Source organism: Lepidochelys olivacea, assembly GCF_965140295.1.
Source record: "Lepidochelys olivacea isolate rLepOli2 genome assembly, chromosome: 18".
In the NCBI taxonomy this organism is placed as follows: Eukaryota; Metazoa; Chordata; order Testudines; family Cheloniidae; genus Lepidochelys; species Lepidochelys olivacea.
Genome location: NC_140428.1, coordinates 11,250,289 through 11,265,324, shown reverse-complemented (window position 1 = coordinate 11,265,324; position 15,036 = coordinate 11,250,289). Strand labels below are relative to the sequence as shown.

The following is a 15,036-nucleotide window of genomic DNA, read 5'->3' as shown; positions in this document are numbered from 1 at the left end:
AGGACCAATACCTGCTCCACGCAGCCAAGAGCGACTTATCAGAGCAAACAGCCCACAGGCTGCACAGAATCCATCTGCAATGTTTAGTGAATTAAAACGACATCGGGGTCATTCTTGTTTTGTATATAACTCTGCTGCACAGACCAAACACAGACACACTCCCTGCTTGGAAGAACTTAATGGGCTCTTGACCGATTTGCTAACTGAAAAAGGGGGATGCTTTTCCTACAGAGCAGCTCATCTAGCTATGCACCTGTAGAGAGGCAGAGACAGCCCAGGGTAGGAGAAGTGGAGAGTGCTGTCAATTCCTAGTCATGAGAGCGGCTTGCAAGAAAGATTCCCTTTCCCTTTGAGCTCTCCAGGGGGTACAAAGGGAGTCATAAAGGCAGTGAAGAACTAATACCAGGCTCTGACATCTATAGATGTGACATGCTTATAACCTTGGCACATGAAGCTAGAAACCACGTCAGCTCTAATTAACAGCGTTCAGAGGCCTGGTCTACAGCTAACACGTAGGTCAACCGAGAGGGTGTGAAGCATTCACACCCCTTAGAGATGTAGTACAGCAGACCTAAGCCCTAATGTGGACGCTCCTCGGTCAATGGAAGAATTCTGCCATCAGCCCAACTACTGCCTCTTGTGGGGATGGATTCCCACCACCCCAGAAAGCCCGCAGCAAGTGTACACTGCCACTACTTTGACAGAGTTGGGGGGGGGCAGAGTTGGGGGGGGACGGAGTGTCCAGGCGGCCATCTGTTCTTCTAAGGGACTTATTCCCAGGAATCAGCCAAAGGAGAGTGAGTCTTGCTGAGGCTGGCACCAAGAGTTACATCCAGCTGCAGAGTGAATTGCTGTTAGCTAGTGCAGACACCAATGCTGACCCCTGTATACGGTGTTGTCGCATTCTGTACCACCAAGCAGCATCCCGGAGCTGCCATATTAACCCCCGTCATATAAGTATGACATATTTCATACAGAACAGGCCAGGTAAGATATCATATGAAAGGTCATGATCTGCTGAAACCCACTGTTCTGTCCAAATATGTATAGCATCGGTGTGTATGCCGTTATGAGATTTTTCTGTACGGTTATTACTGAAATATGCTGTAAATTTGAGAGTCTCTACTGCTAGGTGAACCACTCCCAGGAGGGTGTCAACCGACCATTAATCAGCAGGGGAGGTGGAATCAAGGGGTTTACAATTCAATGACAGTGGTGCAAGCACCCCACAGTGGTGACTGCTCAGCTCAATGACTCAGCTGCACAAGACTACCGGGGGGATTGCTCAACGCTGTGACTCAGCAGAGCCCACCAGGACATGTCTGTGCTCGTATTTTCCAGGCACATGGTCTGAGGGTATAAAATAAAGGACAGTGGCATCATTCCTTTGCCTATCTTCTCCCCCATCTATGCTGGAAGCAACAAGAACACTGGAAAGATAAAGACTTTAACTGAGGAGACTGGTCCAGGCTTAAGGGACAAGCCTGTGTATTAAGATCTGTAACATCCAGTGGGGTGAGCAAACTGCCTGGTCCAAATACTGCCTACTCTAATAAGGTTTAAGATTTAGACCGTGCACTTACCTTTCATTTTCTTTGGTAACTAGCTCTGACCTTTTATGCCTCCCACTTATAATCACTCAAATCGATCTGTCTGTAGTTAATAAATCTGTTTTATATTTGACCTAACACAGTGTGTTTTGGTTGAAGTGCCTGGGAAATCTCAGCTCGGTTTACAAAGGCTGGTGCAGGTCCTCTCCACATTGAGGGAGGGGCGGACTGGGTAATAAACGTACACTGGTCAGGCTTCTGACCAGGGCAAGACGGTACAGCTCTGGGGTGTAAGTCTGGGGAGCTGGGGGAAACTGGCTGGTGCGTTTCCCTGTGTGATTTGTGTGTGGCTCAGGGTAGCTGGGTGTGGGGCTCCACGTGCTGTTGTGCTGAGTGATCACAGCGCCTGGAGGGGTTTGTTGCTTGTCACTAGCAAAGCACTGGGAGAGACAGCCCAGGCTGGAGAGTTAAGGGGGCACAGCTGTACCCCAGTTCCAGGCTGTACTCTGGGGATCCCATCACAGCTGTATCTACTCACACACATCACACACGTGTGGCAGTGTACCACACAGCACTGCAGGGTACAAGGCAGACAAGGGGCCAGAGGGGCAGAGGAGGCAAGGAACTTTGCAGACACAATCACAGCCTTCCTCTAGACTTGCTACAGGAAGCATGGGCCAGCCACTACGTGGGTGCAGCTGTGGAACCCCGGGGCTACCCCGTCACGCCATGTGTCTAGTCATGGAGAGCCACAAGGCAGCTGCAGTAGAAGAGCGGCCCACAGCACCACAGATTTAGGGGGAGGGGGAGACTCTAATGACTCTAATCTCTTTGCTCTGCCAAGATAAAGATTTGTTACTGCTATTGCCTGGCAGAGGTCTGTCTCAGGGCCCGGGCACCTGGGGTGGAGGATCTGACACTGGATCTGCACAATGGACTTCCGATAAGAACAGCAGGGTTAGATACAAAAGTGACTTTCTGCCTAACCTGCCCTACCCCCCCGCCCCCTTTACACACACCATGGCACCAGAAACCCTTTGCTAGCAGCAATAACTCCCCCAAGACACCCGAGGAAGAGTTAAGCCAACGATCCTAGGTATCCCAGGATAACACTAAAATCAAAGACACCAGGAGAGGTGGAATTTAAGAAATGAGCTCTTATTCTGGCTATTCTCCCAACTCCACAGAACTCTAGACTCCCCAGGGCAGAAAACGGTCTCAACAGAGCCTGGGTCTTTTCCAATGTGACTTTGAAGGTTCTAACCCTGCGTCAAGTCTTGTAAGATGAACAACAACGCTTGCCTGGCCCCTAAATTCAAACAAAGCCCAGTGTCCCTTATAAGCAGTGTCAGGATGAGCTCCGCCCTGACATCTGGTGGTGAGGTGTGGCAAGTTGTGGAAAAGAACTTCAGGGGCCGATCTCATTTGCTTAGGCACACCCACCCCGTCTAGAATGAGGCCATAGCTGCCCAAATGGTCACTTTGGCTGCTGTGGGATCCCCAGTGTCTCTGTTATTGGGGCAGGAAGAATAAATTGTTATTACGCTGATTATGGGAACGGTGCTTGGAACTGTACTTGGCCTTTTGTTATGCTGGAGGGACTCACCATCAACTAAGTAGCACTCGCTAGGCAAGGGTCATGGGTTTTAAAACTCTGTGAAGGGAGAGAGGCTAGGGGCAAGTATTAACACTTGGTGGTATGGGCCCCTTGGTGAGGGTCTTACATGCTAATTGTATTTACTCCTCTATGCACTGTGGACTATCAGAGCTAATTTTGATTTCATTAGGAGTCTAGTTACAGGCTGCTGAGCTCACTTTGGGCTAATGGTGCACCAGCACTGAGGCTCCCCTGCTACTACAAGCTGAATTCATCAAAGAGCTGAACTGACTAAGGATATGTCTACACTACAGAATAAGGTTGAATTTATAGAAATTGGTTTTATATATTTGAGTGTGTGTCCCCCCACAGAAAACGCTCTAAGTGCATTAACTCGGCAGAGTGCTTCCACAGTACTGAGGCTAGAGCTGACTTCTGGAGCATTGCACTGTGGGTAGCTATCCCACAGTTCCTGCAGTCTCCGCTGCCCATTGGAATTCTGGGTTGAGATCCCAATGCCTGATGGGGCTAAAACATTGTCGCGGGTGGTTCTGGGTACATATCGTCAGGCCCCCGTTCCCTCCCTCCCTCCGTGAAAGCAAGGGCAGACAATCGTTTCGCACCTTTTTTCCTGAGTTACCTGTGCAGACGCCATACTATGGCAAGCATGGAGCCTGCTCAGGTAACCGTCACTGTATGTCTCCTGGGTGCTGGCAGACGTGGTACGGCATTGCTACACAGTAGCAGCAACCCATTGCCTTGTGGCAGCAGATGGTACAGTATGACTAGTAGCCATCATCATCATCATCATGTCTGAGGTGCTCCTGGCCACGAGCACCTGGGCAGACATGGGTGCAGGGACTAAATTTGGAGTGACTTGACCAGGTCATTCTCTTTAGTCCTGCAGTCAGTCCTATTGAACCGTCTTGTGGTGAGCAGGCAGATGATATGGATTGCTAGCAGTCCTACTGCATCATCTTCTGCTGAGCAGCCATGAGATGTGGATGGCATGCAGTCCTTCTGCACCGTCTGCTGCTAGCCAAAGATGTAAAAGATAGATGGAGTGGATCAAAATAAGAAATAGACCAGATTTGTTTTGTACTCATTTGCCTCCTCCCCCATCTAGGGGACTCATTCCTCTAGGTCACACTGCAGTCACTCACAGAGAAGGTGCAGCGAGGTAAATCTAGCCATGTATCAATCAGAGGCCAGACTAACCTCCTTGTTCCAATAAGAACAATAACTTAGGTGCACCATTTCTTATTAGAACCCTCTGTGAAGTTCTGCCTGAAATACTCCTTGATGTAAAGCCACCCCGTTTGTTGATATTAATTCCCTGAAGCCAACCCTGTAAGCCATGTTGTCAGTCGCCCCTCCTTCTGTCAGAGCAACGGCAGACAATCGTTCCATGCCTTTTTTCTGTGCAGACGCCATACCAAGGCAAGCATGGAGGCCGCTCAGCTCACTTTGGCAATTAGGAGCACATTAAACACCACACGCATTATCCAGCAGTATATGCAGCACAAGAACCGGGCAAAGCAATACCGGGCGAGGAAGCGACGTCAGCGCGGTCACGTGAGTGATCAGGACATGGACACAGATTTCTCTGAAAGCATGGGCCCTGCCAATGCATGCATCATGGTGCTAACGGGGCAGGTTCATGCTGTGGAACGCCGATTCTGGGCTCGGGAAACAAGCACAGACTGGTGGGACCGCATAGTGTTGCAGGTCTGGGACGACTCCCAGTGGCTGCGAAACTTTCGCATGTGTAAGGGCACTTTCATGGAACTTTGTGACTTGCTTTCCCCTGCCCTGAAGCGCATGAATACCAAGATGAGAGCAGCCCTCACAGTTGAGAAGCGAGTGGCGATAGCCCTGTGGAAGCTTGCAACACCAGACAGCTACTGGTCAGTTGGGAATCAATTTGGAGTGGGCAAATCTACTGTGGGGGCTGCTGTGATGCAAGTAGCCCACGCAATCAAAGATCTGCTAATATCAAGGGTAGTAACCCTGGAAAATGTGCAGGTCATAGTGGATGGTTTTGCTGCAATGGGATTCCCTAACTGTGGTGGGGCCATAGACGGAACCCATATCCCTATCTTGGCACCGGAGCACCAAGCCGCCGAGTAAATAAACCGCAAGGGGTACTTTTCGATAGTGCTGCAAGCTCTGGTGGATCACAAGGGACGTTTCACGAACATCAACGTGGGATGGCCGGGAAAGGTACATGACGCTCGCATCTTCAGGAACTCTGGTCTGTTTCAAAAGCTGCAGGAAGGGACTTTATTCCCAGACCAGAAAATAACTGTTGGGGATGTTGAAATGCCTATATGTATCCTTGGGGACCCAGCCTACCCCTTAATCCCGTGGCTCATGAAGCCGTACACAGGCAGCGTGGGCAGTAGTCAGGAGCTGTTCAACTACAGGCTGAGCAAGTGCAGAATGGTGGTAGAATGTGCATTTGGACGTTTAAAGGTGCGCTGGCGCAGTTTACTGACTCGCTTAGACCTCAGCGAAACCAATATTCCCACTGTTATTACTGCTTGCTGTGTGCTCCACAATATCTGTGAGAGTAAGAGGGAGACGTTTATGGCGGGGTGGGAGGTTGAGGCAAATCGCCTGGCTGCTGGTTACACGCAGCCAGACACCAGGGCGGTTAGAAGAGCACAGGAGGGCGCGGTACGCATCAGAGAAGCTTTGAAAACCAGTTTCATGACTGGCCAGGCTACGGTGTGAAAGTTCTGTTTGTTTCTCCTTGATGAAACCCCCCGCCCCTTGGTTCACTCGACTTCCCTGTAAGCTAACCACCCTCCCCTCCTCCCTTCGATCACCGCTTGCAGAGGCAATAAAGTCATTGTTGCTTCACATTCATGCATTCTTTATTCATTCATCACACAAATAGGGGGATGACTACCAAGGTAGCCCAGGAGGGGTGGTGGAGGAGGGAAGGAAAATGCCACACAGCACTTTAAAAGTTTACAACTTTAAAATTTATTGAATGCCAGCCTTCTTTTTTTGGGCAATCCTCTGTGGTGGAGTGGCTGGTTGGCCGGTGGCCCCCCACCGCGTTCTTGGGCGTCTGGGTGTGGAGGCTATGGAACTTGGGGAGGAGGGCGGTTGGTTACACAGGGGCTGTAGTGGCAGTCTGTGCTCCAGTTGCCTTTGCTGCAGCTCAACCATACACTGGAGCATACTGGTTTGGTCCTCCAGCAGCCTCAGCATTGAATTCTGCCTCCTCTCATCACGTTGCCGCCACATTTCAGCTTCAGCCCTGTCTTCAGCCCACCACTTACTCTCTTCAGCCCGCCACCTCTCCTCCCGGTCATTTTGTGCTTTCCTGCAGTCTGACATTATTTGCCTCCACACATTCGTCTGTGCTCTGTCCGTTTGGGAGGACAGCATGAGCTCGGAGAACATTTCATCTCGAGTGCGTTTTTTTTTTCTTTCTAATCTTCACTAGCCTCTGGGAAGGAGAAGATCCTGTGATCATTGAAACACATGCAGCTGGTGGAGAAAAGAAAAGGGACAGCGGTATTTAAAAAGACACATTTTATAAAACAGTGGCTACACTCTTTCAGGGTAAACCTTGCTGCTAACATTACATACATAGCACATGTGCTTTCGTTACAAGGTCGCATTTTGCCTCCCCCCACCGTGTGGCTACCCCCTCAACCTTCCCCCCTCCCTGTGGCTAACAGCAGGGAACATTTCTGTTTAGCTACAGGCAAACAGCCCAGCAGGAACGGGCTCCTCTGAGTGTCCCCTGAAGAAAAGCACTCTATTTCAACCAGGTGACCATGAATTATATCTCACTCTCCTGAGGATAACACAGAGAGATAAAGAATGGATGTTGTTTGAACGCCAGCAAACTTACACTGCAATGCTTTGTTGTACAATGATTCCCGAGTACGTGTTACTGGCCTGGAGTGGTAAAGTGTCCTACCATGAAGGACGCAATAAGGCTGCCCTCCCCAGAAACCTTTTGCAAAGGCTTGGGAGTACATCCAGGAGAGCCGCAAATGCCAGGGCAAAGTAATCCTTTCACATGCTTGCTTTTAAACCATGTATAGTATTTTAAAAGGTACACTCACCGGAGGTCCCTTCTCTGCCTGCCGGGTCCAGGAAGCAGCCTTGGGTGGGTTCAGGGCGTACTGGCTCCAGGTCCAGGGCGAGAAACAGTTCCTGGCTGTCGGGAAAACCGGTTTCTCCGCTTGCTTGCTGTGAGCTATCTACAACCTCCTCATCATCTTCTTCGTCCCCAAAACCTGCTTCCGTGTTGCCTCCATCTCCATTGAAGGAGTCGAAGAACACGGCTGGCGTAGTGGTGGCTGAACCCCCTAAAATGGCATGCAGCTCATCATAGAAGCGGCATGTTTGGGCCTCTGACCTGGAGCGGCCGTTCGCCTCTCTGGTTTTCTGGTAGGCTTGCCTCAGCTCCTTAAGTTTCATGCAGCACTGCTTCGGGTCCCTGTTATGGCCTCTGTCCTTCATGCCCTGGGAGATTTTGACAAAGGTTTTGGCATTTCGAAAACTGGAACGGAGTTCTGATAGCACGGATTCCTCTCCCCATACAGCGATAAGATCCCGTACCTCCCGTTCGGTCCATGCTGGAGCTCTTTTGCGATTCTGGGACTCCATCATGGTCACCTCTGCTGATGAGCTCTGCTTGGTCACCTGCAGCTTGCCACGCTGGCCAAACAGGAAATGAGATTCAAAAGTTTGCGGTTCTTTTCCTGTCTACCTGGCCAGTGCATCTGAGTTGAGAGTGCTGTCCAGAGCGGTCACAATGGAGCACTCCGGGATAGCTCCCGGAGGCCAATACCGTCAAATTGTGTCCACAGTACCCCAAATTCGACCCGGCAAGGCCAATTTAAGCGCTAATCCACTTGTCAGGGGTGGAGTAAGGAAATCGATTTTAAGAGCCCTTTAAGTCGAAATAAAGGGCTTCATCGTGTGGACGGGTGCAGGTTTACATCGATTTAACGCTGCTAAATTCGACCTAAAGTCCTAGTGTAGACCAGGGCTAAGAGCTGAAATCACTGAGCGTTGTGTTAAGTAGTGGGGGAGCCTGAAGATATATTGTGGAGCAGTTTGCGGGATGGCTGGAGTGCCTTGTGGACAGGCTGGTGGAGCAGTTCATAGGATGGCGGGAGCTGCTTGTGGGCCGCGGAGCTGAGTGAAGCAGTTCGTGGGGCAGCTGGCAGAGCGGAGCGGAGCCCTATGGAGCTGTGGGGCGGTCAGCTTCAGATCATGTAAAGTGCCCCTTACCTCCGCCCCCATCTCCACCCAGGTTGGGAGGTAAAGCTCTGCAGATAAACTTTCGGACTCTGGGGCTGCCCTGACCAGGGACAGAGACTTTTGGGTCATTGGACTTTTGGGACTTTGGGTGATTTGGGGTTGCTGGACTCAAGAACCAAAGGGAAAGGGCATGCCCCAATTTGCTTGGGGTGGGTTTTTTTGCTCATGGGTTGTGTTATGAATCCTGTTGGTGGTGTTTCCCCAACATAATGCCACATTGTTTCTCTCTGTTATTAAAAGGCTTTTTGCTACACTCAGACTATGTGCTTGCAAGAGGGGAAGTATTGCCTCTTGGAGGCGCCCAGCAAGGGTGGTATGTATTTGTCCCAGGTCACTGGGTGGGGGCTCAAGCCGGTTTGCATTGTGTTATTGGAGTGGATCCCCTAGATATTGAACCCGGCCCTTGTAGCTGCCAACTCTGACGGGCAGAAGGGTTACACCCTGTTTGCAGAGTCGAAGCTCTGCTCCTCTAAAAACCTCGCATGAAAAACCAAAAGCAAACAAACCTGCACAGAGGGGTCTCCCAGGGAGCCCAGTGCATGGAATTCTGTACACACGCAGCCCCTTGCCAGTTGCGCAGCCTGCTACAGGGCTATTGCCTGCTCACCAGACTCCTTATCACAGTTTATACAGTTGGCAGCATGAACCCCTTCCTGGGGCGGGGGGGCTCTTGGGGAAGTCTCCTCTACACCCCTGGAGGCTGCAGGGGTAGCTCTGGTTGATGATGGGATTAAGGCGATAACCTTGTTTTATACATCTTAGTGTCTCTCTTTTGTTCGCTTTGCTGTCAACTCCCTGCCAAAGAGAAGTGAGAGAGGCAGCGCTTAGGTATGCAGGAGGGAGGGCTCTTCTCTCTGGCCATGAGCTGCTAACAGCCAGTGCACGGAGCAGCTCTCAGCTGCTGGAGGGACATTCCCAGCGTAAAGTTGTAGCTTTCTACAAAGCAGGTTTCCTTGCCTGTGTCACCAATAACACTGATGGGGATAACCCACCTGGCTTCCTGACCCGCTCACACGCTCAGCCGTTCACACGGCCGATTCGCTTTCAGTGTTTCCCTCAGCTCGGAAAGGAAAACAGACCAGGACGTTTCACGTCTGTTTTGTCAGTTTCCAGCCAATGTCACTGTCAGGTTCCTGTGCCCTAGCACAGTGCTGCAATGTCTGGATTGCAAATGCAGCAAGGTAGGGTGACCAGATGTCCCAGTTTTATAGGCACCTATTACCCCCCACCCCTGTCCCGATTTTTCACATTTGCTATCTGGTCACCCTGATGCAGGGGAATGTCTACTTGTGAATAAAAGATCAAATAAAATAAATAAAATCCCCCCCCTTACCCACTGGAATTTATAAGAATGTTCACGGGACCATTTCTGCTGTGAGAGTTCATTGTGCAAACCCTATATTCTACGGCTCATTTTGACATGTTGGTATCTTTGCCCCCAGCCCTCCCCTTTAAGAGGTAAAGAGAGACTTACCCACACAGAAATCTCTCTGCTCTTGGTAGCCAGCGCTGCACACACATTTCCCAATGGGCACCAGCCATTCCCCCTCAGCACTGCAGTACATTTTGGGGGTGTCTCTCTCCTCAGAGTGCCTCACACATTCGCCCCGCACCTCCACCAAGGAGGAGGAGTCCGCCCCGGTAACCACCTCGGAGAAGGACGCCAGGTTCCTGACCATCGCGGGGCACTTCTTGTAGTATACCCGGACAGAGACGATGGCAATGCAGGCCCCTATGTCCTGGAAAGCCAGGTAAAAGCCCCGCTTGCTCAGGGGTCCCACGCCCCTCACCTCGGTGTTGAGCTTGAGCCGCCTGACCCCCAGGTCTACGCTGGTGAAGCTCTCGTCGGCTGCTATGGTATCAATCTTCACAAACTGGCTCTCCCGGGTGCTGGTGCCCAGGTCCCGGTCCGACTCCAGGTAGTAGAGATTGAATGTCTCCTTGCAGGTGCCCAGCACCCCAGGCATACTGTTACAGTCCCGCAGAGTGAACTTGATCTCAGCATAAACCCGACGGGCACCGTCCCGTTGGACCCAATTGCTGCGCAGCCAGTTGTTCTGGTTTGGGGTCATGACATTACAGACTTGGTAGGTGTGGATAGGGGTGAAAAATTCATCCATTTCATTGATAGAATCCCACTGTGGGACAGAGGGGGAGAGGTTAGTATGAACACGCACATCAGCCATTCACTGATACAAGCCCTCGGACGGGGGGAGAAGGGTGAGTGTGAACATGCCCTTCATCTCCCCACAACAGAACGGTTGTAACTGCAGCTGAATGAATGATCTTTTATGAATAAAGCTGATTATGAATTTAGGGGAACACTTTGCGGGTCTATGGGATTTAGGTGCACAAGCCCTATTTAAAGCCGCTGGTATTTGTGCTCCTAAATCCCTTGGGTGCTTCTGACAAATCCCCCTTTCCTTGAGCCCTTTTGCTGTTTTCAAATTGTTGGCAAACCCACCCTGATTTCCATGGGTGTGTTCCCTGTTCGTGAGGATTCACCAGAGTTCCTGGGAGCAGATCTCAGGTTCTGGGAAGCTCACAAACTGTCCACTGCAGCTGGACACGGTTATTAATGGTGTGTGATTGGTCCCTTGGGTCCCAGCTTCTGCTCCCTGACTGGATGACAAACATTTTAAAGAGGTGACTGTTGAATGACAAACAACAAAGAGCAAAAAATGAAAAGCACACAAGCTACCTTTCCTGCAGAGTTCTGTGATGTCGGGACTGGAAAATGCACTCTTGCATCAATTAGCCAAGCTCCTCCCCCTGCCAACAGACCCGTTCCAGCTTCCTTCCTGCCCCTGGCACCGAGAGCTGGCACATGGGGCCTCTGACCAATCTCCTACCTTGCTTTTTCTCCTCCTTAACTAAAGGAGCACATTGCAGGTTGCTTTTTTTTTGGAGGGGGTTCCAGAAATCAGCCAGAGCAACCAGAAGGGGCCAGGTCCTGGCATAAAACAAAGGTTTGGGCTCCAGAAAATCTGTAGTAATAATTCCTGCTCAAGCCTCCCTCTCTGCGACTTGTTTGCTGTGCCTAGTAGAGGCCCTAGACTGAGGGGCAGCACAAGATGTCCTGCTGGCATCTAACTCGCAAACACTGCGACTGCAATGAGAGAGGCTGACCGGAGAGGTGCCTTGGGGCTCTCCCGTATCTTCCTTGCACACTGCTCCTTGGGTGGCTGCCCTGACCAGTGATCCCCCCAGACTCAGCCATCAGCACTGCTCTGAACACAGCCCGGTGAGTGACTGTCATGCTGAAAATGGGGCTCTGGTCTGGGGCTCCTCCAAACTTACCTGGTCTCCTGCCTTGCCACCTCCCACTCTTGTCCTCCTCCCTCTCTCTCCTTCCACCAAGACTAGCCCCATTCTTCTACTTTCTCTGGTCCTGAGCCCTAGTCCCTCTCCCCAGCCCAGGGACATCCCAGCGCACGCCACGGTGCCACCCAAGTGGAAGCCCCACAGGATGCAGCAGTGGGGCCCAGCCAATGGGCTGAAGGGCCCAATCTCCCAAAGGCAGGGATCCTGTGTGTCTGAGTGGGGAAGGGAGGGAGGGCAGGAGGGAGCCAGGACCTCTGGAGCAGAGACTCGTTTGAATGTGGTAAGGGCTCAGACCCTGCTGGGAGTGGGCTGGAGCTTTGGAATGATACTGCCCCCGCCCCCGGATGCTGTACTTGCCCTTCGCATGAACCGCCAGAGAGTGACATGCAGAGTGACACTGGGGGCAGGCCCCTGGCTCAGCCATGGCCCTTGCTGATGCCTTGCCTGCTACGGAAGGCCCGGACTCTGTCAGGACACTGGGGCTCCTGGCAGATCTGCCCGAGCGCCACGGACACTATAATACTTATTGCCAGGACAACACTCCCCTGCCCCGTGTTTCAGCAGTGGTGTTTGAACTCAGGACCTTCAGATCCATAGCAGAGACCTCGACCACTAAAGTCAAAGGAGTACTAGAGTAGAAGTAGCAGTAGGCTGTTACCCTGTATGTGGAGGAGCAGCTAGAGGGCAATATGACACAGGGTGCAAGCACGTTTCACTAGCAAAGATCTTTCAGATCTGAACCAAGCCCTTAGAAATGTCACTTGTGTTTCAGAATCTGACCCCTGAATCCATGTGTGCCGCCCCCTGCCCCCAAGGCCTCTGCCACAAACCCACTTCAGCTCAAGCTCTTTAACCCAGACACCAAGCCCATCAAAATGGCCCTGTCCCTGTCACCCCCAGATGCTGTAAGCAGCCGCATGGGCCCTGCTTTTCTAAGGTGCAGGACATGCTGGTCCCTGGAAGTGCGAAGCCATTTAGAGCTGAGAACTCTCAACTCTGCTTTGCCAAACCCCATATTATCCTGTCTAGCCCTGCTGACCTCAGGCCTGTTGGCTCCTTCTGCACCGCATCATGTGAGCACATGGTTAGTAGGGATGGAATGACATTGGGACAGTTCACGCTTCCTACTGCCTCTACCTCCAGCAAAAACAAACCTCCTTTCTGGCAGAAATTTTGCATCTCTAGTCTCCTGCAAGAGGAGAACTTCTTTGCATCTCACAAGGTTTAAGGAGGGTTGAACCTCCAACTTCCAAAATGCACCTGCAACTTCCAAAATGCACTCACTTCTGGAAAAGTCTCCTAACTTTCTATTGCTGTCCTAGAGCTCAGATTTGCCTGGAAAAGAGAGGAACTTCCCGTGTGTTGCAGTCATTAGGCCTCAAGGAAAATGAGTTCAAAGGGGATATTGAAATATGCTGATGCATAATTGAAAAGTTAGTCACTCGCTCTGGAAAAATGAACTTCTGCTTACTACAAAAATCACCTCCAAAATCATACAGCTGCATTGAGGCGTCTCGTGCATCCACCCCACAGACACAACGTGATGCGCATGTTAGAAATATGCCCAGGATGGCATTCAGAAAGGCCATGTGTCAGCTCGGTAGGACCGCTTTCCGACCCCAGCAACTGTGCAGCACCAGAGAGAATGGGTAAGTCTACCCAGAAGTTTATGGGGTGATTGTAAAACAGGGAACCATATCCTGCTAGCTTTCATCTATCTAGCCCAGATAACAGTAGCAGTGAAGAGGTGCAGGCTAGCTGCCCCCGTACAAGCTCATCAGCTTGCTAGCCTGCGCAGAGTCCAGGCCAGTGCACCTTCACTGCTATTGTTACCCAGGCTAGATTAAAGCGAGCTTTGGTATGCCTACCTGTGCTACAATCAGCCTAAAGTGCAGTTGACATACCCAGTGGGCGCAGGACTCCTGCAGAGTTCATAGCCCCTGCCTCTGGCTACCCTGAATTATAGGGATTCCATCTTCAGCACATTTGGGGACGTGGAGTGAAACTTAACAAACAAGCCTCTGGCAGCTGAGCATTCCTGCTTTGTCTTCACTGCAGGGTTTACTTGAGTTATCTGTGTTCAGGTTAACCCCCCCTCGAGTTCGTCCAGCTCCAGTGAGATTGGACACACTGCGAAGTAACACTGGAACTGCACAGAGCGATTGGGTCAGCAGCCGATGAGCATTAGCCTGCGCCCCCAGCCAGGGCAGCCAACTCGAGGTCAGGCTTGTCTACCCTGCACCACAGTGCAGGCCACGGGAATTGCAGAGCGCACCAAAGTGTTGCAATCTAGCTGCCCCATGTGGACACTGCCACACGAACTAAAAGGCATCTAGCTCACGTTAACACAGTCCTGTTCGCGAAGGTGAACTAGGTACCTGTTAGGTTGTGCCAGCAGCATCCACACAGGACAGTTCAAGTGCAACACTCTGGTGCACGCAGCAGTTCACCCCCCCCCCCCCGTGGGCCACACTGCAGCACACTGTAGACATAGCCTCAAAAGTGCAACACACTCAAGGAAAAGGTTTGTGTGTGGATGGGAGACAAGACAGGGCCGACACTTAAGTTAACTCTGCAGTGAAGACAAGGCCTCAGCAGGTTATAACTAGAACTAGCAGGAGTCTAGAACTCCTCAAAGAAAAACGGAACCCAACCTTCTCTCTGGCCTTTTGCCCCAGGCACCACATCCACTTCCCATTGACCAATGGCTCACAAAGACAAAGCGGCAAACCCAGCCCATGATTACAGCCCCTCTGCCATCATCCTGGTCCAGGACTTTGATGGCCTCATTCACTGATGCAATAGCTCCCAAGCCAATGCTCCAGATTGGCCAGTTGAACTTCTCCACATCCATCATGATCACGTGGAAAACACCCCACCAACCCCCACCTAGGCAGGCCCCTTCCCGATACACTGGGGAAGAGTGAGGGGTCATGTCACTGCATCAGACCAGACTGTTAGTATTCACACAAACAGAAACGCATTTGTGAAGTAACAACACGGGGTTCTCTCTCTGGGGTGAGAAAGGGCTGAGCTCAGGTTGGTAAGTGAACGTTTCCAGCCTCTGTTCGCCCCAAATCTGCCGGCCCTGTCCAGGGCCCTGTCCTACCAAAGCAATAAAAAGAGTCAGCAAACCCAGTGGGCCCGGGGGGAGCTGAGGGGACAGGAGCCAGGACATGTACCACACTATAGCACAACACAACACAACACAGCGCTGGAGGGAGTGGCACATCCCACTACAGCACAACAGGGCACTCCCCTCTCTGG

At 51.5% G+C, this 15,036-nt stretch overlaps 1 protein-coding gene across 8 annotated transcripts in view; it reads right to left on the bottom strand.

Annotated features, from left to right (window-relative positions):
- Window positions 1–15,036, bottom strand: part of EPHA8 (EPH receptor A8) — a 130,881-nt gene that overhangs the window by 71,059 nt on the left and 44,786 nt on the right. For all 8 annotated transcript variants that reach the window (XM_084651365.1, XM_084651366.1, XM_084651368.1 and 5 more), the window contains exon 3: window positions 9,920–10,583. In XM_084651365.1, coding sequence (XP_084507491.1) covers window positions 9,920–10,583 — 664 coding nt within the window. The remainder of the gene's footprint in view (window positions 1–9,919; window positions 10,584–15,036) is intronic.